The sequence below is a fragment of the Gopherus evgoodei genome, chromosome 18 (genome assembly GCF_007399415.2).
Source record: "Gopherus evgoodei ecotype Sinaloan lineage chromosome 18, rGopEvg1_v1.p, whole genome shotgun sequence".
Classification (NCBI taxonomy): Eukaryota; Metazoa; Chordata; order Testudines; family Testudinidae; genus Gopherus; species Gopherus evgoodei.
The window spans coordinates 2,801,919-2,827,047 of NC_044339.1; the positions used below are offsets into that span (position 1 = coordinate 2,801,919).

The window sequence follows — 25,129 nt, forward strand, 5'->3', positions numbered from 1 at the left end:
GACTACACAGCCATGTTAAAGCAATGCCGCAGCAGCGCTTTACCATTGCTAGTGAAGACCTGCCCATAGGCATGAATGTCACCTAGCTGTCTGAGTCTGAATGGGTCATTAAAAAGACTGGCCAAGGCCAACCCCATATCAATGAAGTATGGAGAAGACAATCACCAGGACATTGACATCTACCAATCAATGACTGAAACAGAAATGGATTTCCCTACCTCTCAGCAGGGAAGCAAAGCAAAGATCCCAGCTCAAGAACAAAGGACTGGAAAGGTGTGAGATGGGAGATAAGAGCTGGCTGCTGGAAGGAGTTGGGAAGCTCTCACCTGAGAACTGACCAAGGAGGTCAGAGAGAGTGAGAGAGCCTGGATATGGAGTTTGCTACAGCCTAGCTGGGCTCTGGGCTAACTAGAACAGAGGTGGGCAAACTATGGCCCGCGAGACTCTCCTGCCCGGCTCCTGCGCTCCTGGCCCAGAAGGCTCGCCCCCAGCTCCTCCCCCACAGCCTCAGCTCATTGCGCCACCTGCGCAATTCTCTGGGAATGGGACTGCGAGCTCCTGGGGCAGCACAGCTGCAGAGCCAGGGCCTGACCCGGTGCTCCGTGCTGCGCGGTAGTGTGGCTGGCTTCAGCTGGGCGGCGCGGCTGCCTGTCCTGGTGCTCTGGGCAGTGCAGCTGTAGTGCCAGCCACTGATGCTCCAGGCAGTGCGGTAAGGGGGCAGGGAGCGGGAGGGGTTGGATAGAGGGAAGGGGAGTTTGGGGTGGTGGTCAGGGGGTGGCAGTGTGGATAGGGGTCGGGGTGGTCAGAGGGCAGAGAACAGGGGGGTTGAATGGGGGCAGGGATCCCCGGGGACAGTCAGGAATGAGAGGAAGGGTTGGATGGGGTGGCAGGGGGCAGTCAGGGGCGGGGGTTCTGGGGGCTGCCAGGGGACAGAGAACCAGGGGGTTGGATGGGGCAGGAGTCTTGGGATGGGAGGAGGGCATCAAGTGGTGAGAAGCAGGAGGGGTCAGATGGGGGCCAGGCCGGGCCATGCCTGACTGTTTGGGGAGGCACAGCCTCTGCTGACCGGCCCTCCATACAATTTTGGAAACTCGATGTGGCCCTCAGGCCAAAATGTTTGCCTGCCCCTGAACTAGAATGCATTTGAACCATATTTTAACCTTCATTTCTCTGTGCTAACCTTGAGACTTCCTATGCTGTGTTCCAGCTGATAAATAAACCCAACTGTTTTGACAACACGGTTTGAATATCACTGTAAATGCTTGCTGGGGTCCATTAATCCCTGAAGAGTATACAAGTCTCTATCAGGAGCCTATCTCAGTTGGACTCGCTGAACAGAGCTCACAGTGTGAAGCAGGAATGCTGGAAGTCTTGGAGGTTCAGTATTAGGAGACAGTGAGGCCACATGGCCTACCCTGAAGGAAGGGTGAGACTGAAGGGGTTCCTCCAAGAGACTGTTCCAAAGCTGGGGGTGTAGTGCCAAACCTGTGGATCCGTGACATACCAGCATTATGGTTTTAGATTTACCATTGATATTATTTGTTTCAGCAAAACTTACCAGTGCTAGCCTCAGCTAAGATGAGATAAGCAGGAACTAATTCCACAGAATCTGGACCACAGGTATCAATGCTGAAACGCAGTGAATGTAAAGCTGCAGGAATTGCTTCTTCATGTTTTCCTTCAAACACAAACTTCTGGGCCACTTTGTGAGTAAAGTCAACTAAGTGTTTCTATAGGGGAAAAATTAACAATGGAATGTGAGAGAGCAAATGAAAATATTGTATCAATGTATACACCATCTACCTTTACAACCAATTGCTACATACACTGTTACAAATGGGAAACCCTGTTATGAGTTGAGTGAGTTAAAACCCATTGAGATTGACAGGTGTAAACTCACCCTTCCGTTAACATTACTTTAAGCATAACACCCCACCTAAGACAAAAGGTGTGTGTGAACCTGCTCAGGAGCTTCTGGCTGAGCACTGTTTTGGTGTGTGCATGTGTGTGAAAAGAGAGATCACACAGAAACTGAGAATAGATAAGAACAAAGAAAAAGAGAGAGGCAAAAAACCCAAGCATGAGCCCTTGGAAAAGAAAGAGAGCACATTTTTGGGACTGGTGTTGGTTAAAGAGGTTTTGGGGCTGTACGCTAAGAAACTTCTCCTTTTGTTCTTTGTTCCTTCTGCTTTACATTCCTTGAAAATAAATAAGACTGCATGAAAGAAAATACCAGATTCCATCAATTTCTACTTCCAAACGGATCATCTCCAGGGTCCCAAACCTTTGACTAGCCACTCAGGTCAAAAATGACAGGTTTCAGAGTAGCAGCCATGTTAGTCTGTATCTGCAAAAAAAAACCAGGAGGACTTGTGGCACCTTAGAGACTAACACATTTATTTGAGCATAAGCTTTCATGGGCTACAGCCCACTTCATTGGATGCATGGAGTGGAAAATACAGTAGGAAGATATATACACACACACAGAGAACATGAAACAATGGGTGTTACCATACACACACTAACGAGAGTGATCAGTTAAGGTGAGCTATTACCAGCAGGAGAGAAAAATAACTGTTTGTAGTGGTAATGAAAATGGTCCATTTGCAGCAGTTGACAAGAAGTTGTAAGGAACAGTGGGAGGGGGGGAAATAAACATGGGGAAATAGTTTTACTTTGCGTAACGACCCGTCCACTCCCTGTCTTTATTCAAGCCTAATTTAATGGTGTCCAATCTGCAAATTAATTCCAATTCAGCAGTCTCTCGTTGGAGTCTGTTTCTGAAATTTTTTTGTTGTAATATTGCGACTTTTAGGCCTGTAATCGAGTGACCAGGGAGACTGAAGTGTTCTCCATCTGATTTTTAATTTTACAGTTCTTGACATCTGATTTGTGTCCATTTATTCTTTTACGTAGAGATTGTTTGGTTCAGCCAATGTACATGGCAGAGAGGCATTGCTGGCACATGATGGCATATATCACATTGGTAGATGTGCAGGTGAACAAGCCTCTGATAGTGTGGCTGATGTGATTAGGTCCTATGATGGTATCCCCTGAATAGATATGTGGACAGAGTTGGCAACACGCTCCTGGATTAGTGTTTTTGTTGTGTGGTCTGTGATTGCTAGTGAGTATTTGCTTCAGGTTGAGGGGCTGTCTGTAAGCAAGGACTGGCCTGTCTCCCAAGATCTGTGACAGTGAGGGATCATCCTTCAGGATAGGTTGTAGATTCTTGATGATGCACTGGAGAGGTTTTAGTTGGGGGGCTGAAGGTGACGGCTAGTGGCATTCTGTTACTTTGTTGGGTCAGTCCTGTAGTAGGTGACTTCTGGGTACTCTTCTGGCTCTGTCAATCTGTTTCTTCACTTCATCAGGTAGGTATTGTAGTGAAGAATGCTTGATAGAGATCTTGTAGGTGTTTGTCTCTGTCTGAGGGATTGGGGCAAATGTGATTGTATCGTAGAGCTTGGCTGTAGACAATGGATCATGTGGTGTGGTCGGGATGAAAGCTGGAGGCATGTAGGTAAGTTTAGTGGTCAGTAGGTTTCCGCTATAGGGTGATGTGTATGTGACCATCGCTTATTAGCACTGTAGTGTCCAGGAAGTGGATCTCTTGTGTGGACTGGTCCAGGCTGAGGCTGATGGTGGCGTGGAAATTGTTGAAATCATGGTGAAATTCCTCAAGGGCTTCTTTTCCATGGGTTCAGATGACGAAGACGTCATCAATGTAGTGTAAGTAGAGCAGGGGCGTTAGGGAATGAGAGCTGAGGAAGCATTGTTCTAAGTGTGCCATAAAAATGTTGGCATACTGTGGGGCCATGCGGGTACCCATAGCAGTGCCGCTGATTTGAAGGTAAGAGATCCACGTACTTATCTGATCTTATGCTCAAATAAATTGGTTAGTCTCTAAGGTGCCACAAGTATTCCTGTTCATGTCAAAAAGTGATTGTAATTTTAATTGTTATCTATAAGTGGATGAGACTTGGGTATGTCACATTAAAGGCCATGGGTTCTATTCCTAGCTCTACCAGAAGTAACCTTGTATAATCCCAGCTCCTCTGTTACCCCATCTGTAAATGAAGGGAATGATACTTGCAGCCTGCAAGAAAGGGATATAAGGACTTACTGAATAATAAAAGGCAGTGCACACAGATTAACACAAGTCCATGGAAAAAATGACACGAACTCATGATCTCCTAACTCTCAGCCTAGTGCACCTACCCTTAGACCAATGGGTATTTTGATATGCAGAATCAGAATCTGTTTTTGCTGTGTTCCAGCTGGAGCTCTAGTTCTGCATGTATCATAGAAATACAATACAGGAGCATGTGCAGTACAGTTGGAATGTTCAGAAAATAACAAAAAGGGATGTTGTAGGAAAATAGTTTGGGGAGTGCGTGGTCTAGAGACTTTTTACACCCTGACATAACCTTATTCCCAGATTCTGGACCTTAGCGTCCAAAATTTGGGGGTTAGCATGAAAACCTCCAAGCTTAGTTACCAGCTTGGACCTGGTACTGCTGCCACCACCCAAAAAATTAGAGTGTTTTGGGGCACTCTGGTCCCCCTGAAAAACCTTCCCTGGGGACCACAAGACCCAAATCCCTTGAGTCTCACAACAAAGGGAAATAATCCTGATTCCCTTCCCCCCTCCAGGTGCTCCTGGAGAGATACACAGACACAAGCTCTGTGAAACTACGCAGAGTGAGTCCCCCTCTCCGTTCCCAATCCTGGAACAAAAGCACTTTCCTCTTCACCCAGAGGAAATGCAAAATCAGGCTAGCAATCCAACACACAGCTTTCCCCTGATTTCTTCCTCCCACCAATTCCCTGGTGAGTACAGACTTAATTTCCCTGAAGTAAAGAAAAACTCCAACAGGTCTTAAAAGAAAACTTTATATAAAAAAGAAAGAAAAAATACAAATGTTCTCTCTGTATTAAGATGATACAACACAGGGTCAATTGCTTAAAAGAATATTGAATAAACAGCCTTATTCAAAAAGAATACAAATCAAAGCATTTCCAGCACTTACATTCATGCAAATACCAAAGAAAAGAAACCATAGAACTTACTATCTGATCTCTTTGTCCTTACACTTAGAAACAGAAGACTAGAAAATAAAAAGTACTTCTCCAAAGCTCAGAGAAGCAGGCAAACAGACAAAAGACTCAGAGACACACTTCCCTCCACCCAAAGTTGAAAAAATCCAGTTTCCTGATTGGTTCTCTGGTCAGGTGTTTCAGGTGAAAGAGACATTAACCCTTAGCTATCTGTTTATGACACGCCCCCCAAATTGCAGACAGTGGGGAAGCTCACTGGCGGCAATTTCCTTCTAGAACTTGAAAATAAACAGATTAATACAACACATGCACCTTTACATATACTACTAAGTATATAACTAACAGACTTTTACACTTTAAGAACACTTTTTAACTACTGGATTCTGGGAAACTCTCACGGGAGAGTGCATCAGCAACTTTGTTAGAAGCTCCTGTGATGTGTTGAATTTTAAAATCAAAATCTTGGAGAGCTAAACTCCAACGAAGAAGTTTCTTGTTGTTCCCCTTGGCAGTATGAAGCCACTTTAGTGCAGCATGGTCAGTTTGTAGTTGGAATTGCCGTCCCCAAACATATGGGCGTAGCTTTTCCAGGGCGTACACAATGGCATAGCATTCCTTTTCACTGACTGACCAGTGACTTTCCCTCTCAGACAGTTTCTTGCTGAGAAACACGACAGGATGGAAGTTGTGATCTGTTGCTTCCTGCATGAGCACTGCTCCTATACCACGCTCAGATGCATCCGTTGTTACTAGGAATGGCTTGTCAAAGTCCGGGGCCCTGAGCACAGGGTCCGACATGAGCGTTGCCTTAAGCTGGGTAAAGGCTTTTTGACACTCATCAGTCCACTTAACGGCATTTGGCTGGGTCTTTTTGGTCAGGTCGGTCAATGGGGCAGCGATTTGGCTGTAGTGTGGTACAAATCGCCTGTAGTATCCGGCCAAGCCTAAGAAGGATTGGACCTGTTTCTTTGACCTTGGGACAGGCCACTTTTGGATAGCATCCACCTTGGCCTGTAGGGGGTTTATGGTTCCTCGACCCACCTGGTGCCCCAGGTAAGTCACTCTGTTTTGGCCTATTTGACACTTTTTGGCCTTAACAGTTAGTCCTGCCTGCCTGATGCGCTCAAAGACCTTTTCCAGGTGTAGTAGGTGTTCGGGCCAGGAGTCTGAAAAAATGGCCACATCATCGAGGTAGGCAACTGCAAATTCTCCCAGTCCAGCTAGTAGACCGTCTACCAGCCTCTGGAAGGTGGCGGGTGCATTTCGAAGGCCGAAAGGAAGGACATTGAATTCATACACCCCCGCATGGGTGACGAATGCTGACCTCTCCTTGGCAGGTTCATCTAGTGGTACTTGCCAGTACCCCTTGGTTAAGTCTATTGTAGAGATGAACTGGGCACGTCCCAACTTTTCCAATAGCTCATCGGTACGTGGCATTGGATAGTTGTCCGGACGAGTTACAGCATTTAGCTTACGATAGTCCACGCAGAAGCGTATTTCCCCATCTGGTTTGGGTACCAGAACCACTGGAGATGCCCATGCACTGGTAGATGGGCGGATTATACCCATCTGTAGCATGTTCTGGATCTCCCGTTCTATAGCAGCTTGGGCATGAGGAGACACCCGGTAGGGTGGGGTTCTGATTGGGTGAGCATTACCTGTATCAATGGAGTGGTATGCCCGTTCAGTCCGTCCTGGGGTGGCTGAGAACAATGGGGCGAAGCTAGTGCACAGCTCCTTGATTTGTTGCCGCTGCAGACGTTCCAGGGTGGTTGAGAGGTTCACCTCTTCCACGCCACCGTCTTTTTTTCCCGTCGTAGTAGACACCGTCAGGCCACTCAGCATCATCTCCCTGGACTGTAAACTGACAAACCTGTAAGTCTCTGGAATAGAAAGGCTTGAGAGAATTAACGTGGTACACTTTAGGCTTTAGTGAGGAATTGGGAAATGCTATGAGGTAGTTCACAGCTCCCAGGCGCTCTTGGACCGTGAATGGCCCTTCCCATGATGCTTCCATCTTATGGGCCTGTTGCGCCTTCAAGACCATAACCTGGTCTCCTACCTTGAAGGAACGTTCTCTGGCATGTCTGTCATACCAGGCCTTTTGCTCTTCTTGAGCATCCTTTAGGTTCTCTCTAGCAAGGGCTAAAGAGTGTCGGAGGGTGTTTTGTAGGTTGCTTACAAAGTCCAGAATGTTAGTTCCTGGAGAAGGCGTAAACCCCTCCCATTGCTGCTTCACCAACTGTAATGGCCCCTTAACCTCGTGACCATACACAAGTTCAAATGGTGAAAACCCTAAACTGGGATGTGGTACAGCCCTGTAGGCAAACAGCAACTGCTGCAACACTAGGTCCCAATTATTGGAGAATTCGTTGATGAATTTTCTTATCATGGCCCCCAAAGTTCCATTGAACCTTTCCACCAGGCCATTGGTTTGATGGTGGTACGGGGTGGCAACCAAGTGATTTACCCCATGAGTTTCCCACAGTTTTTCCATGGTCCCTGCCAGGAAATTAGACCCTGAATCTGTAAGGATGTCAGAGGGCCAACCTACCCTGGCAAAGATGTCTGTTAGGGCCAGGCACACAGTGTTAGCCCTGGTGTTGCCTAGAGCTACTGCTTCTGGCCACCGGGTAGCAAAGTCCACTAAAGTCAGTACATACTGCTTTCCTCTGGGCGTCTTTTTGGGAAAGGGCCCAGAATATCCACAGCTACTCGCTGAAATGGGACCTCAATTATGGGGAGTGGCTGGAGAGGGGCCTTGACCTGGTCTTGAGGCTTACCTACTCTTTGGCATACCTCACAAGACCGGACATACTTGGCAACATCCTTGCCCATCCCCTCCCAGTGGAAGGACTTCCCCAACCGGTCCTTGGTTCTGTTCACCCCAGCATGGCCACTGGGATGATCATGGGCTAAGCTTAAGAGCTTCTCCCGGTACTTAGTTGGGACCACCAACTGTTTGTGCGGCTGCCATTCTTCCCGGTGTCCACCAGAAAGAATTTCCTTGTATAAAAGTCCTTGGTCTATAACAAACCGGGATCGATTAGAAGAGCTGAGAGGCGGTTGGGTGCTCCGTGCCGCCGCCCACGCTTTCTGAAGGCTGTCATCTGCTTCCTGCTCAGCCTGGAACTGTTCCCTTGAGGCTGGGGTCACCAGTTCTTCCTCAGACTGTGGACTTGGGCTTGGTCCCTCTGGAAGCGATGTAGGTGGTGGGGTTGTTTTCGTTGCTGGTGAACCGCTCTCCGCTGGTGCACCTGAGGGTATTTCAGGCTCTGGCTGAGCCTTTTGGGTATGGCTGTCTTTTGCTTCTGCCAGTTCTGGCTTGCTGGCGCCCTCTGGCGTTGAGTTTGAAGATGTGGTTGCACTTGCTGGTGCTGGTTGCTGTTCCAGTTCCGGGCCTGGGACTGGAGATGCTGTGGCTGTTTCAGTGGTAGGCATGGAATCCGGGTCCACTGCCTCTGTCTGGGTCTCTGGTAACACAGACGGGGCTTCTGTGGACGGCTCAGGAACAGGAATGGGTCTGGAAGCTTGCCTGGTTTGGCTACGGGTAACCATTCCCACTCTCTTGGCCCGCCTCACCTGGTTGGCCAAGTCTTCCCCCAGTAGCATGGGGATAGGATAATTGTCATAGACTGCAAAAGTCCACCTTCCTGACCAGCCTTTGTACTGGACAGGCAGTTGAGCTGTAGGCAAGTCTACAGCTTGTGACATGAAGGGGTAAATTGTAACTTTGGCCTTTGGGTTGATGAATTTGGGGTCAACGAAGGATTGGTGGATAGCTGACACTTGTGCCCCCGTGTCTCTCCACGCAGTAACCTTCTTTCCGCCCACTCTCAAATTTTCCCTTCGCTCCAAGGGTATTTGAGAGGCATCTGGGCCTGGGAATCTTTGGGGTGATGGTGGTGTAATGAATTGCACTCGCATGGTGTTCTTGGGACAGTTGGCCTTGATATGTCCCAGTTCATTACACTTAAAGCATCTTCCATCTGATGGGTCACTGGGCCGAGGTGAGTTACTGGAGACTGGTGAGGTTGAAGAGTAGGGTATCTGTGGCTTTACTTGGGTGGTATGTAGGGTCTTTGGCTGTCCTCGGTTGTAGGGTTTATGGTCTGTGTGCCCCCTGTGGTAATCGTTCCCCTTGACAGTAGCTTTTTTGCTTTCTGCCAGTTCCATCCATTTGGCTCCAATCTCCCCCGCCTCAGCGATAGTTTTGGGATTTCTATCTTGTATGTACCGTGTGATGTCTTCAGGAACACCATCCAAGAACTGCTCCATTTGTATGAGGAGGTTCACTTCTTCCAAGGTTTGAATGTTGTTTCCTGTTAACCAGGCCTCATAGTTTTTTGCAATGTAGTAGGCGTGTTTGGGAAATGACACCTCTGGTTTCCACTTTTGGGGTTCTGAAGCGCCGACGGGCATGATCTGGGGTTATCCCCATCCGGTATCTGGCCTTGGTTTGAAAAAGTTTATAGTCATTCATTTGCGGCTTGGGCATTTCAGCTGCCACCTCTGCTAAAGGTCCACTGAGGTGTGGCCTTAATTCTACCATGTACTGGTCTTCGGGGATGCTGTACCCAAGACAGGCTCTTTCAAAATTTTCCAAGAAGGCCTCGGTGTCATCACCTGCCTTGTAGGTGGGAAATTTCCTGTGCTGTGGAGCAATAATTGGCGCCGGGTTGTTAGGGTTGGCTGGCACATGCAGCCCAGCTTTTGCCATCTCCAGTTCATGTTTTCTCTGTTTTTCCTTCTCTTCATTCTCTTTTTGTTGTTTTTCCATTTCTTTTTGTTGTTTTTCCATTTCTTTTTGGTGCTTTTCCATTTCTTTTTGGTGCTTTTCCATTTCTCGGCGGTGGGCCACCTCATCTTCTGCTTGTTTCCTTCGGTAGGCCACCTCTTCTTCCTCTAGTTTTCTTTTGTGTGCTGCCTCTTGGGCTGCCTGTTCTCTTTGGAAGGCTGCCAGTTTGATGCTTTCTTCCTTTTCTTTTATCTCCATCTCTTTTTGTTTTATTTCCAGTTGTCGCCGGTGTTCAGCTTCTTTTAAATGGTCTTCGCCCTCCATTTTTGTCCTAGTAGACATGGTTCCTGTTTTCTTGTGTTGGGGTGCCCTCCGGTGTTTCTCTGTTGAACTGCAGGCTCTGTTGCCTCCTGAAGTCTGCCTAGCAACAGTGCTTTTTTCCCCTTTCTCTCTCTAGCTAATGTTCAATTAAGGGAAACCAGAAAAACCACTTAATTTGCATGCATATAAGTGCTGGTACTTGCCACCTAATGGGAGGGCTATTGCATGACAAAAGACCCTTAACAGTCTTCTCGCTTAATATGCAAACTACAAACTGCTAGAGAGAGCAGAAAAAAAAAATTCTCTCTGGTTCCCTTTTAAAACCAAACTGTTTCTCTCTGCTAAAAAGCCCTTAGCAAAGAAAAATATAATATTCCTACTGGCTTCTGGATTCTGTCTATATCCCGCCGCTGCACACCATGACATAACCTTATTCCCAGATTCTGGACCTTAGCGTCCAAAATTTGGGGGTTAGCATGAAAACCTCCAAGCTTAGTTACCAGCTTGGACCTGGTACTGCTGCCACCACCCAAAAAATTAGAGTGTTTTGGGGCACTCTGGTCCCCCTGAAAAACCTTCCCTGGGGACCACAAGACCCAAATCCCTTGAGTCTCACAACAAAGGGAAATAATCCTGATTCCCTTCCCCCCTCCAGGTGCTCCTGGAGAGATACACAGACACAAGCTCTGTGAAACTACGCAGAGTGAGTCCCCCTCTCCGTTCCCAATCCTGGAACAAAAGCACTTTCCTCTTCACCCAGAGGAAATGCAAAATCAGGCTAGCAATCCAACACACAGCTTTCCCCTGATTTCTTCCTCCCACCAATTCCCTGGTGAGTACAGACTTAATTTCCCTGAAGTAAAGAAAAACTCCAACAGGTCTTAAAAGAAAACTTTATATAAAAAAGAAAGAAAAAATACAAATGTTCTCTCTGTATTAAGATGATACAACACAGGGTCAATTGCTTAAAAGAATATTGAATAAACAGCCTTATTCAAAAAGAATACAAATCAAAGCATTTCCAGCACTTACATTCATGCAAATACCAAAGAAAAGAAACCATAGAACTTACTATCTGATCTCTTTGTCCTTACACTTAGAAACAGAAGACTAGAAAATAAAAAGTACTTCTCCAAAGCTCAGAGAAGCAGGCAAACAGACAAAAGACTCAGAGACACACTTCCCTCCACCCAAAGTTGAAAAAATCCAGTTTCCTGATTGGTTCTCTGGTCAGGTGTTTCAGGTGAAAGAGACATTAACCCTTAGCTATCTGTTTATGACACACCCAACTTGATGCAGAGCTCATCTACACACTGGTTGGGAGAAGAAATGTCTTCTCTGTGGTTGTCAAGGGGACATGCTGCTTTCGCTTATGATTCAAGGGACTCCTCTGAAGCCTTTTTGCTGGCTATGCAAGCTGTGGGAGTAGGAAGACCTGTGCTCAGGAAGGCCAGGCGTTAAAAAAAAAACAAACCACACAAATTATCCCTGGTTCCAGTCTGTTCTTATGAGATTTATTTCAGTGATGGAACCTTCCTTGCAGACTGCTCAATTGACTTAGTATGGACCTAGTCTATGCATCAGCTGCCAGTGGAGCTTTCCGGCACTGCTAAATCAGACAAGTGCAGACCTCACCTATGTGCCATCAAGCAGTTTCAACTTTTTCCCTGGGGGGAAGTCAAGAGCAAGGGGAACATTTACTTGCCCTTCTGCTTCTCCTCACCGCCTGTCATTTCTGAGGAAAGAGGGTAGGAAATGATACCACTCTTGAGGAAATATTTTTATGTTAGTTTTGACAAAAGCCTCAAAGCCCATGAGGAAAATCAGAGAAATGTAATTTAAAAAGTTTAAAACTCCTATGTAAATTCTTCCTATTGTGCAAACCAAACCCTGGCTCAGAGTCAAAGATCTGGTCTGCCTCCTCTTCCTAGGAAGTAGTTGAACCTTACTGTAGGCCTGTCAGACAAGTAAGGGGTCAGATAATGTGTCTGTCTGTGCCTTTTATAAAGCACCCACTACAATTTTGATTGCTAAAAAGCAATAAATAATAAATACTTTCAAAGTTGTTGCATAATGGGTATGTGAAGTCACTTTAGAAAAAAGGCTAGGACTAAGTTATGATGAGTATTCAAATTCATATGATCATTGCACTCAATAATGTGAATGATATCTTTGCTGTACTATAGATTTTATTAAAAATCTGGTTCAGTTCATTCCAGGTACAATCATGGATTGCTGGATGAGCAGAGGAAATGTGTAGAGAATCTTGATATTACTTCACCCACCCTCATGACTTCTAGGATGTACTATTGTAATGCACTTTATCTGACATTACCTTTCAAATCCACAGGCAGATAGTAGCTATAGGTGAACATACCTTCTGTATACCATGTCAGTAAGTGCACGCCAAGTTATTACTTTAATCATAGAAAAACTACATCATGTGAATCTAGTTAACAATACCTGACAGAGTACCTGACTGTTCTGTGTCTCTTTATAGTAACACAGATCAGGAGAACTGGAATTGTTGACTGTTCTGAGATACAGGTGGGGATTTTCAGGTGCTCAAGTCCCATTAAAATCAGTAGGAGTTAGGCACTTACCTCTTTTAAGAGGCTTTGAACATATCAGCCATAATTTTGAAAAGGCAGTGATTTTTCTATTGAGGGCCCATATTGTTTAAAACAATCCTCTCTGCATATTAACAAGGGCTATGCTAATAGACTATCCACCAGATACTAGTGATTGGCGCATTAGCAATGTTCAGAATAATATCCTATTTTTGAGTCATTCTATCATCTTAATATTTTATGATTTGAGGGAAAAGCAGGTGAAGGGCTCTTTTCTTTTGATCTAATCAGTCACTCTACTAGTATGACATGATTAGGATGTGTTTTGTTAAAGCACTCAAATGACTCTGTTACAACAGCTAAAAATAAAAATAAAAAAACCAGCCTACCACCTAATTAAATGTCAGTCATATGTTTTCCATACCTTAAACACATATACAGATAGGAAGAAAATTTTAATTATTTTCACAGATCTCTCAAGCAATATTCGCTTTTTCTTTTACATACCTGCCTGTGAAGAAGCTGTTCCATGCCATGTTTTCTTTCTTTTTCCGAATTAAAAAATGGAAATGATGTACGTATTGGAATCAACAATTGGCATATTTTCTCATGGATGCTAACCCAGTCAGCTTTTTGATGATCTACGTCACTGGTAAAATATGAGGAAAATACTTTTTAAAAAAGTATTGTTCATCTTTATTGCATTTCTAGTTGTATATTCTGTCAATTCCTGCTGTAGTCTCTACTGGATTTCACCAATAATTAACAGTTACTCATAACAAACAGTCTGTAACCGTGGCAGGATCTAGTTCCCCAACAAGATTCCAAAACAGGAAGGTAGTGCTCTTCTGCCAAGTCAACTTAACATAAGATGTTAGAACCAGGGCTGGTGCAAGGAAGTTTCATGCCCTAGGCGAAACTTCCACCCTGCACCCCCTCAGCTAACCCCCCCCCCCACAGCAGCTAACTCAGCCCCCTACCCGGGAAGCCTCCGCCGCAGCACCTACCCCACCCCCCCCACCGCGACAGCTAACCCCTCTCCCCTCGTCCACCCCATGGCAGCTAACCCTGCCTGGGGAGACCTCCTGCGGAAGCTAACCCTGCCTGGGGAGACCTCCCCCCGCGGAAGCCAGCCTGAGTAGCCCGCCCCAGCTCACCTCAGCTCCGCCTCCTCCACTGAGCACGTTGGCACTGCTTTAATTCTTCTCCCCACCCAGGCTTGCAGCGCTGATTGGAGGAGACTTAGAGCTGGGCTGTGTGCTTAGTGGAGGGGGCAGAGCGGAGGTGAGCTGGGGTGGGGAGCTGTTCCCCTGTGCGCACAGCCCCCGTTATTGCGGGCAACCCTCTCCGTGCGCCCCCCCACACCCAGCTCACCTCCACCTCCTCGCCTGAGGGGGTTTTTAGGCACCTCCAACCACTAGGCGCCCTAGGCGGCTGCCTAGTTTGCCTAAATGGTTGCACCGGCCCTGGTTAGAAACTTCCAGAGAAATCACTTACAAAACCTTTGTTAAGGTGGAGTTAAAGCTGCTGCTATGCAACAGGGACTTGCGAGCTGTGTACACTTTTGTAACGTGGAACTTCAAAACCACAATCTCAAATGTTGGAAAACTGGGAACTGCTAAGTTAAAGTCTCCCAGCATATCACCAAAGAAAACATTAGTGTGAGCAAACATCCCCCCTCAAATTAAGAAATGTAGGAAAAACACAGCTAAGGTGCTGATTCCCATGGCACACAGTTTCTACTCTGCTTTCCATATGAACACCTTGTAAAGTGAGTGGAAAATATTCACCACCAAATCTGTAAGCAATCCCCTCACTGCATCGTTAGCATCCTTAATTGTGATTATACAATTGAGAACAAAGAAAAGCAGCTCAACACCTCTAGTGTGATCTCTGTCAATCATTAGCGATTATTCCCATAACAGTACTACCTATAGTGATCACTCTGATGGTCTTATTGCACTGCATGAATAGGAGTCCTTATCTGGAGTTCTCGTGGATGCAGAGAGAATGTAATTTCTTGTTAGGAAAAGGTAAGGTACTGTGATGTTCCTAGTGCCTATCATCATCCCTACAGGTTTCAGAGTGGTAGCTGTGTTAGTCTGTATTAGCAAAAACAATGAGGAGTCCTTGTGGCACCTTAGAGACTAACAAATTTATTTGGACATAAACTTCTGTGGGCTATAACCCACTTCATCAGATGCATGGAGTGGAAAATAGAGTAGGCAGGTATAAATATACAGCACGTGAAAAGAAATTTTCCCTCTGTTGATACTCACAACTTCTTGTTAACTGTTGGAAATGGGGCACATCCACCCTCATTGAATTGGCCTCGTTAACACTGACCCCTGACTTGGTAAGGCAACTCCCATCTTTTCATGTGCTGTATATTTATACCTGCTCCTGTATTTCCACTCCATGCATCTGATGAAGTGGGTTATAGCCCATGAAAGCTTATGCCCAAATAAATTTGTTAGTCTCTAAGATGCCACAAGGACTCCTCGTTGTTTTTATCATCCCTACAGGGGCAGAGAAAGATTATGTTGTGTATGAAGAAGCACCTGGAGAAATGCAGGTTCAACAGAACTACCACTAAGTGGATACATAATTGGTTAAACAACTGCAAATAAGAAGTAACTATTAATGAAATGATGTTGGATTGGAGGGAAGTCTCAAGTGGGGTTCCACAAGGATCTGTTCTGGTCCAGTGTTGTTTAACATTTTTATTAATGACCTGGCTGTAGATATACAGAGCACACTGACCAAGTGTGCAGATTACACAAAGCTAGAAGGGGTTGCCAATACTTTGGAAGATACAGCTAAAATTCAGAGGAATCTTGACAAATTGGAGAACTGAGCAATAGACCATAAAATGAAATTCAACAAAGACAAATGTAAGGTGCTACACGTAGGGAAGAAAAACCAAATGGACACATATAGAATGGGAGGAAACTAGCACGGCAGCAGCATTGGTGAGAAAGATCTGGGAGTTGTGGTGCAGCACAACCTCAGCATGAGTCAGCAATGTGATGCTGTTGCAAAAAAAAGCAAATGCAATTTTAGGTTGCACTAAGAGGCATAGCATGCAAGTCATGGGAGGTAATAGCACCGCTCCAATCAGCACTGGTTACGCCTCGCTGGAGTACTGTGTCCAATTTTGGTCACCAATGCATAGAAAGGATGTAGAGAAACTGGAAAGGATCCAGAGGCAAGTGACAAAGATGATCATATGGATGGAATGCAAACCATACAAGCAAAGGCTGAAGGAATTGGGTATGTTTAGTTTGGAAAAGAGGAGATGGGGGGGGGGGATATTATAGCGGACTTCCGAAACTTTAAAGGCTGCCACAAAAAAAGACATAGAAAAATTGTTTTCTTTTGCCACAGAAGGCAGGATAAGAGGCAATGGGTTCAAACTCCAGCAGAGCAGATTTAGATTAAATCCCAGAAAAATCTTCTTGACTGTAAGAACAGCAGGACAATGGAACAGACACCTCTGGAGACCGTGGAAGCTCCTTCACCGGAGGCTTTCAAAAGGAGGCTGGATAACCATCTGTTTAAGATGGTTTAGACACAACAAATCCTGCATATTGGCAGGAGGTTAGATTAGATGACTTGCAGTTCCTTCTAACTTTATGATTCTATGATTCTTAACTGTGCATGTCCTGATTTTTAACAATAATGCTCTTTTGGGGAGTATGTGGGGAAAGCTTAACTGTTTTCTAATGTTTGAGTTTGGGGCATTGAAATCCCATATTCAGAAAGGTATTGGGAGCAGAAGACCATATTATGCAGCAGCAACCTTAACTCCACTTCAGCAAAAAAATGAATAAGTGAATTCTATATTGAGTCTTTGGGCTGGAAATAGAAATAAAGAGCCTTGTCATGAACTGCCCATTACCGGCTTTGATTTATTGTTAGGAAACACCTCTCTCATTAGAGAAAAAGACATGTGTTACTGGTTTGCCTCTGGAAGTAGTTGGAACCTATGGAAGAATATAGAGAAAGAATACTGTGCAGCAGACTGACCAGTCTAGGTGGCCGGGTGAGATATTATCATTTCTTGTTCATAACTATGATTTACTGACACATTTGTGCCTCCTTCCCCACTTTCATACCCACACTTCATTATGGCATATTGATAACATGGGGCAGAAGAAGGAAGCCATTAGGAGGATTGTGTGAAAATAGGGGCTCTGATGTTTCCAGCATGTAGTGACACCCACCCACAAACTTCCATCTCATCCAAATTAGCTGGTGAAGTGGAATGACCTATTCAGCATCTAGGGGAGAGGACTGGACAAAGATGATGCTTATTGGTTGGAGGAAGTAACAAGAATTGACAGAGGTTACTTCAGATCCTCTGAATAAGATAGTTTGCCTGCCATTTGTAATGAAGCTTCAAAAACTATGAATTCTGTTCAAATCCACTTGTTTCTGGACACTGTGACAGACCAGGGCCGCCCAGAGGATTCAGGGGGCCTGGGGCAAAGCAATTTCAGGGGCCCCTTCCCTAAAAAAAATTGCAATACTATATTCTTGTGGGGATCCCTGCAGGGCCCAGGGCAAATTGCCCCACTTGCTCCCCCTCATGGGCGGCCATGGGAAAAATAAACCTTCCGCATCTCAGCACAAACCTAGTTTTGAGAAAACTTCTTTACAAGGTATCACTGGTTCTCAGCATCAGCTAGTGCTAAAAGGCATTAAAGCTCATTAAAAGGGTTGGACAAATATTTTCCATCAAAACTTTTTTTGGTTCGAAAACTAGAGGTTTTTAAAAAGCAGGAAAAAAATCACGGAAATGTCTGCTTTCCTTTAAAATTTGTTTGTTTTTTTTTAATTGAAAAGTTGAAATTAGTCTGCCAAAACCTGAATAAGGTTTAGGGTTTCAGAAGTGTGTGGCCAAATATTTGCTGCTTGCTGTGTTTGATTGTTTAAAGAAACAATAAAAAAAACTGTTTAAAAAAAATCCAAAACTTTTTTGAACTACCTCAGCTTGTGACCAAACGCCTGAGCCCATCCAGTCAGAGATTTTTGCAGGTTTCTGATACTCTGCTGGCTTCCTTGACTCATATCTGTCTCCATAACTTTGGGTTCATTTAGGTTAGAACATAAGAACAGCCATACTGGGTCAAACCAAAGGTCTATCCAGCCCAGTGTCCTGTCTACTGACAATGGCCAATGCCAAGTGCCCCAGAGAGAGTGAGCCTGTCATAACTCTCCTACTCAGATCTGAACCTTAGAGTTCAGACCATGAGAAGCTAGCATGAAACCTCCAAACTTAATTACCAGCTTGGATCTGATATCGCTGCCACCAGCCAGAAAAATTCCAGTGTCTGGCTCACTCTGGTCTCCCCAAAACCTTCCCTGGGGAACCCCAAGACTCACATGCCCTGAGTGTCACCACAAAGGGAAATTACCCATTTCCCTTCCCCCTCTTTACCTCCTCCCAGATTTCCCCACCCTGGGGACCCTAGGATACTCCCTGCTTCAAGTCCTTGAAACACAAGTACCGAGAGATCAAATCTCTCTCTCCCCTCACCCAGAGGGTATGCAAAGTCAGGCTTAGTAAATCTAACACAAAGAGATTCTCTCTTCCCCCCGTCTTCTTCCTCCCACCAATTCCCTGGTGAGCTGCAGACTCAATCTCCTTGAGCCCCCACTAAAAAAAAAATCCACAGGTCTTAAACAGAAAGCTTTATATAAAAAGGAAGAAAAAGACATAAAAATGGTCTCTGTATCAAGGTGACAATATACAGGGTTAATTGCTTAAAAGAAAAAATGAATAAACAGCCTTATCCAAAAAGAATACAATTTAACACATTCCAGCAACTACACACATGTAAATACAAAAAAAACAATATAAACCTATTGTCTTACTATCCTTGTACTTACAACTTGGAAACAGAAGATTAGAAAGCCTGGAGATAGAAAGATCACTCTCAGAGCCGAGAGGGTCACCGAACCAAGACAAAGAACTCACACTCAAAACTTCCCTCCACCCAGATTTGAAAAAGTCTTGTTTCCTGATTGGTCCTCTGGTCAGATGTTTGGTTTCCTTTGTTAACCCTTTACAGGTAAAAGAACATTAACCCTTAGCTATCTGTTTATGTTAGGGTTTCAGAAGTATGTGGCCAAATATTTGCTGCTTGCTGTGTTTGATTGTTTAAAGAAACAATAAAAAAAACTGTTTAAAAAAATCCAAAACTTTTTTGAACTACCTCAGCTTGTGACCAAACGCCTGAGCCCATCCAGTCAGAGATTTTTCCAGGTTTCTGATACACTGTTGGCTTCCTTGACTCATATCTGTCTCCATAACTTTGGGTTCATTTAGAACATAAGAACAGCCATACTGGGTCAAACCAAAGGTCTATCCAGCCCAGTGTCCTGTCTACTGACAATGGCCAATGCCAAGTGCCCCAGAGAGAGTGAGCCTAACAGGTAATGGTCAAGTGATCTCTCTCCTGCCATCCATTTCCACTCTCTGACAAACAGAGGCTAGGGACACCACTCCTTACCCATCCTGGCTAATAGCAATTAATGGACTTAACCTCCGTGCATTTATCTGTTTCCTAGTATGGCTACACTTGAAATTTCAAAGCGCTGCCGAGGTGTGGTCAGAGCGCAGCGCTGGGAGAGAGCTCTCCCAGCGCTGCACGTAAACTACATCCCTTACGGGTGGCGCTTGCAGTGCTGGGAGCCGCGCTCCCAGCGCTGCAGCACTGATTACACTGAGGCTTTACAGCGCTGTATCTTGCAGCACTCAGGGGGGTGTTTCTTCACACCCCTGAGCGCGAAAGTTGCAGCGCTGTAAAGTGCCAGTGTAGCCAAGCCCTAGAGACTGGTTCCATGAGGTCCTTTACAAACTGGAGACAGTTACTGTGGGTTTGTCTTTAGTACAGCTTACGTACATACTCCACAAACTGAGCATTTGAGCTTGGTCCAGAATCTGGGATGAGCCTATGTTATGAAAACTGAAATGCTCAAAATAGCACATGCCTGTGAATGGACACAGGGTGCTAAAATTAAACTAACCCAGGGGTTCTCAAACTGGGGCTCAGGACCCCTCAAGGGGTCACGAGGTTATTACTGGGGGTTGCGAGCTGTCAGTCTCCACCTCAAACCCTGCTTTGCCTCCCGTATTTACAATAGTGTTAAATATATAAAGAAGTGTTTTCAATATATAAGGGGGGGGGTCACCAGGACGAAAGTTTGAGAACCACTGAATTAACCCCTCTGGAGTCTCATGGAATGCAGGGGAGAGGGGTCTCCCTTCGTAGGGTTGGGAAGGATATTGCTCTTCTCATGTGATCCCTCCCCCAGTGGCTAATTTTAAATGAAGCTACCCTCCACTGACATGAATCTCCCTATGCACTGAAATTAAACATAGGCTATAATTTGGCATTTGAGAAGTGAAAGGGATGGTAGCCCTAATGGAAAAGCTAATAGCTTGGCTCTTCTGCAAACCTCAAACTGCTGAATGAGCTTTAGTGTAGGGAAGGCTGTGCCTCTCAAACAGCCTGGCCGTGCCCCCTATCCAAACCCCACTCACTTCCTGCCCCCCAACTGCCCTTCCTCAGAATCTCTGACCCATCCTGCTCTTTGTCCCCTCACCATCCCCCAGAGACCCCACCCCCAACCACCACCCCTGGGCCCCACCCCTCCTCCCTGTCCCCTGACTGCCGCAACCCCTATCCACCGCCCCGCTGAGTCCTGACAGATCGCCGGAATGCCCACAATCCAACCCCCCCATTCCCCATCCCCTGACCGCCCCCCCAACCTCTGCCCCCTTCCTGTCTCCGAGACTCCCTGCCCCTTAGCAACCCCCCGCCCCCACTGGCCTCAGCTTCTTACCCCCGGCTCTCCCCTCACCCGGAGCCTCAACGCATCGCATCCAGGGCTGTCCTTGAAGAGTGGTGCAGCATGGTTCCAGTGGGGCCTGAGCTCCGCTCAGAGCCGTGTGGTAAAGCAGCAGGGCTGCAAGCTCCTCCCCACTCAGAGCCCCAGGGTAAAGGGAGCAGGGCTGTGAGCTTCTCCACTCAGCCCGGAGCTCACAGCCCTGCCCCCTTACCATGCAGTTCTGAATGGGACAGAACTCAGGCCCCACTGGAGTCAGGCTGTAGCTGTTCAGGGACAGGGAGAGGGGCAGACACAAGGTTGGGTCAGGCTGGGGAAGGAGCTTCAGCCGTTCTTTTGGGGGCCCGTGCGGAGCCTGGGGCAAATTGCCCCACTTAGCCCCCCTGGGCGGCCCTGTGACAGACCCAAATCAGTAGGGTACAGGAGTCTGGTTGAGGGCAAATATACTGGTCACTGGATGAGTAGTTTTCTGTTCCCCGAGGGACCAGAGCAGGGGCTGCACTAGAGTAATCAGGAACCTGCTAGAACCAGTTAAGGCAGACAGGCTGATTAGAACACCTGCAGCCAATCAAGGCAGGCTAATCATGGCACCTGGGTTTAAAAAGGAGCTCACTCCAGTCAGGGAGGGGGAGTCAGAGAGGAAGTGTGTGAGGAGCTGGGAGCAAGAGGTGCAAGGAGCTGAGAGTGAGAGGCTGTGCTGCTGGAGGACTAAGGAGTACAAGTGTTATCAGACACCAGGAGGAAGGTCCTGTGGTGAGGATAAAGAAGGTGTTTGGAGGAGGCCATGGGGAAGTAGCCCAGGGAGGTGTAGCTGTCATGCAGCTGTTACAGGAGGCACTATAGACAGCTGCAATCCACAGGGCCCTGGGCTGGAACTCAGAGTAGAGGGTGGGCCTGGGTTCTTCCCAACTCCTGATCCAACAGAGGAGAAGTTGACCCAGACTGTGGGGAAGATCACTGAGGTGTGCAAATCTGCCAATAAGTGCAGGACTCACCAAGGTAGAAGAGGAACTTGTCACAACACCCAGTTAGCCTCATTGGCCAAGAACATTGCTTGGTGTCTGCATTTGGCTATAAGCTTTTAACCTTTTATTTTAATATAGAGATCAACATATTATGCTACTGGTCCATTTTCTACAAACTCATGGCTTATCCATTTGGTCACAATGCCCTTAGGCAAATTGCTTCAACTTTCTGGGAGCACATTACCCCACCCAAGAAACAGCCATAACAACAGTGACTCCTCTTTTGTATATTTCTATTATATTAAGGCACCAAGCCTGCAAATACTTATTCATATCTACTGAAGTCAATGAAAGTTCAGATGCTTGACGTCAAGAATGCACTTAAGTATTTGTAGGATCAGGATCTTGGTGCTGATTTTTTTTTTTCCTGAAGTATCAGAGTTCAACAAAAATGGTATTTTCTCACCATACCAGGGTGGATAAAAAATAGTAATTTAAAAAAATTGAAAACCAGCTTTTATTCAAATCAGATTTTTTTATTTAAGTTAAATGTTTCTTTTAAAAATTAAAGTATAGGCCTACACTTATACTCCATGAAAATCATTTAAATTAAATAAAACAATGGTAGCAAACATGTAGTGCTTAATACTAAGTTTTAAAGAAAGTGAAATCACTGAACTGGTGGAAGTCACTGACTAAGGATCTGGAACCAGAGTTTGCTGAAGTGCTAAACCAGCTTCTGACAGCAGTGACCTCTTCTGTGGATGCAGAGAGAATATCTGCTTCATTTCAATCTATTCAACTAGCTCAGTTCAATGACTAGTTCATTAAAAGTTGAGACAGTGACTGAGAGTTGAAAAAGCAGAAAAACTTTTCTTTCAATCTATGAATAAAATCTAGGTGTAAGAGGATCTACTAATTCTAAAATCTTGTAGGACATGGTGACCAGAAAGAATCAGGTCAATTCATTATCTACACATAACTGTACCTTTGTTTGATAAATCAGTTAGTTTTAAATGCAATACATTTTTGATAAACTTTTAAGTAGTTTTATTTAATAAAAAGTTGTGCATTTTTAATTGAATTTCTATTCAAACTGAGCTTTATATAAATCATGAGTAAACATTAACCATCTAATAAATAAGAAATGGATTAGTCACCATTTTCTAAAAATAAAAATGTAAAAATTAACAATCTGTGTATTTTAAGTAAACATAAAGTAAATGCATATAGATACAATGGATGTACCTGATTAGCACCAAAAAAAAAAAAAGTACCAAATTTAATGCATAGGCTATATTTAATTGCAAATCAGCATGTTGCAATGATTTTCAACCAATGAGAATCCATGTTTCTTTAGAAAAATAATTAAAAAATACAAATGCAATACACTATTATAATCAATTATTTAAATCAAACTTTCCTGATTGCTGCCTTAAATCATGATTAAAATCAGTGAGTTAAATCAATCTACCCTGCTCCATAGTCCTCCATACAGAGGTGTGAGAGTGTTATTTTGGCAGAGTACCATAGCTGTAGTCTTGCCACTAAGAATGCTCTGCCTACCAAGCCTGGTAGTCTAAACCAGTGGTTCCCAAACTGTGGGGTGCACCCCTATGGGGCATGGCAGAATGTTCAGGGGGGCACAGCAGGGCCTGGGTCAGCCCCCATGGGGGAGTAGGGGAGTGAGCACCACCCAGCCCCAGCCCCTAGCTGCAGCTCCACTCCTGGAGCACAGATAAGGGTAAGGGGGAGCATGATGTGAAAAGTTTGGGGACCCCAGTTTCAATGGACAATCCTCTTACTGAACTGCTCCTGTGTGGTACAGCCATCTTGAAAAGTCACAGAGAGGGTTGCTGAGGCAGCCAGAATACCGTCTGTTAAGGAGTTTGTAGGTCTAGCTCAGGATTTTAAATTACAATTTTAATTCATAGACTATAAGGCCAGAAGAAACAATTATGCTTACGTAGTCTGATCTCTTGTTTGAAGTGAGCTTATCTTTTAGAAAAACATCCAATTTTGATTTAAACCAGGGATCGGCAACCTTTCAGAAATGTTGTGCTGAGTCTTCATTTATTCACTCTAATTTACGGTTTTGCATGCCAGTAATACATTTTAATGTTTTTAGAAGGTCTCTTTCTAGAAGTCTATAATATATAACTAAACTATTGTTGTATGGCAAGTTAATAGGGTTTCAAAATGTTTAAGCAGCTTTATTTAAAATTAAATTAAAATGCAGAGCCCCCTGGGCCGGTGGCCAGGACCAGGACCAGGACCAGCTCCAGCCAAACAAGCTTGTGCTTGGGGCGGCAGATTCTACGGGGCGGCATTCTGCCCAAACCTGGCTGCTTTTTTTTGGTTTGTTTGCTGCTCCGGCCGCCCTGCAGGGGGTGGTGGCGCAGAGGGGAGTGCCCTGCAGCAAACTCAGCAGGGCAGTCTGTGTCCTTCCCTCCCTGCCAACGGGAATGGAGCCCTCCCGGCAGGTGGCACGGTGGTCAGGGCCACGTGGTGAGCACCCCGTTGATATGCTGGCCGCCCCCCTTCTCTCTGCCCCCCCTTCCCCACCCCTCCACTAGACTGGGCGTGCACTCTGCAGCACAGGGAGTCCCCCTGCACCCTGCCTCTGGCTGCCCTGTAGGGTTTTTTGTTTAGTTTGTTCCCCCTGCTTTGCCGGCTGTGCTGTTTTTGTTTTGTCTCCCTCCACCCCTGCTTGCCACTCCAGCTGTGCCATGTAATTGTTCCCTCCCCTACTTTGCCGCTCCATGTCCCCCCCACCAGCTGCCCCCCCCCTTTTTTGTTGCTTGGGGTGGCAAAATAGCCAGAGTTGGACGTGGCCAGGACCCGGACAGTGTGAGTGCCACTGAAAATCAGCTTGCGTGCTGCAGGTTGCCTACCCCTGATTTAAATATTCCCAGTGATGGAGAATCCATCACAGCCCTTGGTAAACTGTTCCAATCATCAATTACCCTCATGCCTAAACATTTAGAGCATAGTCCGAATTTATCTCACTTCAGCTTCCAGCCACTGGCTATTAGCAGGTCTCCATTATGCAAATAGGCTTAGGCGCGGACTTCCTCTCTACCCGAGGGGTGACCCACTCCCACTTTACCCCTCCCCCCAAGTTCCCCCGCCTCTTCCCGCTCTTACTCTGCCCCTTCACCCAAGGCCGCACCCCCACCTCGCCTCTTCCCGCCCCCTCCCCCCGCGCGCCGTGGAACCGCTGATCTGGGAGGGGCGGACGAGGAGGGAGCTGGCGGGTGAGGAGCCCGGGGCAGGACGCCGGGCGGCCTGAGGGGGAGAAGCGGCACCGGAAGGTGGGAGGCGCAGAGCCCGGCGCTCACCAGTAATAGGTGACGTGGCAGGCTCCGCAGCGCAGCTGGGCCGGGCCGCCGCACAGCTCGCAGCTCAGCGGCCGCCCCCGGGGCAGCGCCAGGGGCACCAGCTCTTGCACGTTCATCCTCCCGCCCCGGCCGACGCTGCCGGGAAGCGGCGCGTTGCCGAGCAACCAGGCGCTTCCGGCGTGAGGGGGCAGCCCGCAGGGCGTTTCCGGGGCGCGGCCGGGTGGCAACTTCCGGTGCGGAAGGGACACGCCAGCCAGCATGGCGGCGGCGGCGGCT

The 25,129-nt window shown here is 46.2% G+C and overlaps 1 protein-coding gene across 2 annotated transcripts in view; it reads right to left on the minus strand.

Moving 5' to 3' along the window:
- Nucleotides 1–25,064, minus strand: part of ZMYND12 (zinc finger MYND-type containing 12) — a 36,697-nt gene extending 11,633 nt beyond the window's left edge. For both annotated transcript variants that reach the window (XM_030537797.1, XM_030537796.1), the window contains exons 1-3: nucleotides 24,854–25,064; nucleotides 13,198–13,339; nucleotides 1,559–1,730 (exon numbers count right to left, since the gene is read on the minus strand). In XM_030537797.1, coding sequence (XP_030393657.1) covers nucleotides 1,559–1,730; nucleotides 13,198–13,339; nucleotides 24,854–24,969 — 430 coding nt within the window. In that variant the 5' untranslated portion in view covers nucleotides 24,970–25,064. The remainder of the gene's footprint in view (nucleotides 1–1,558; nucleotides 1,731–13,197; nucleotides 13,340–24,853) is intronic.
- Between the last annotated feature and the right edge of the window lie 65 nt (nucleotides 25,065–25,129).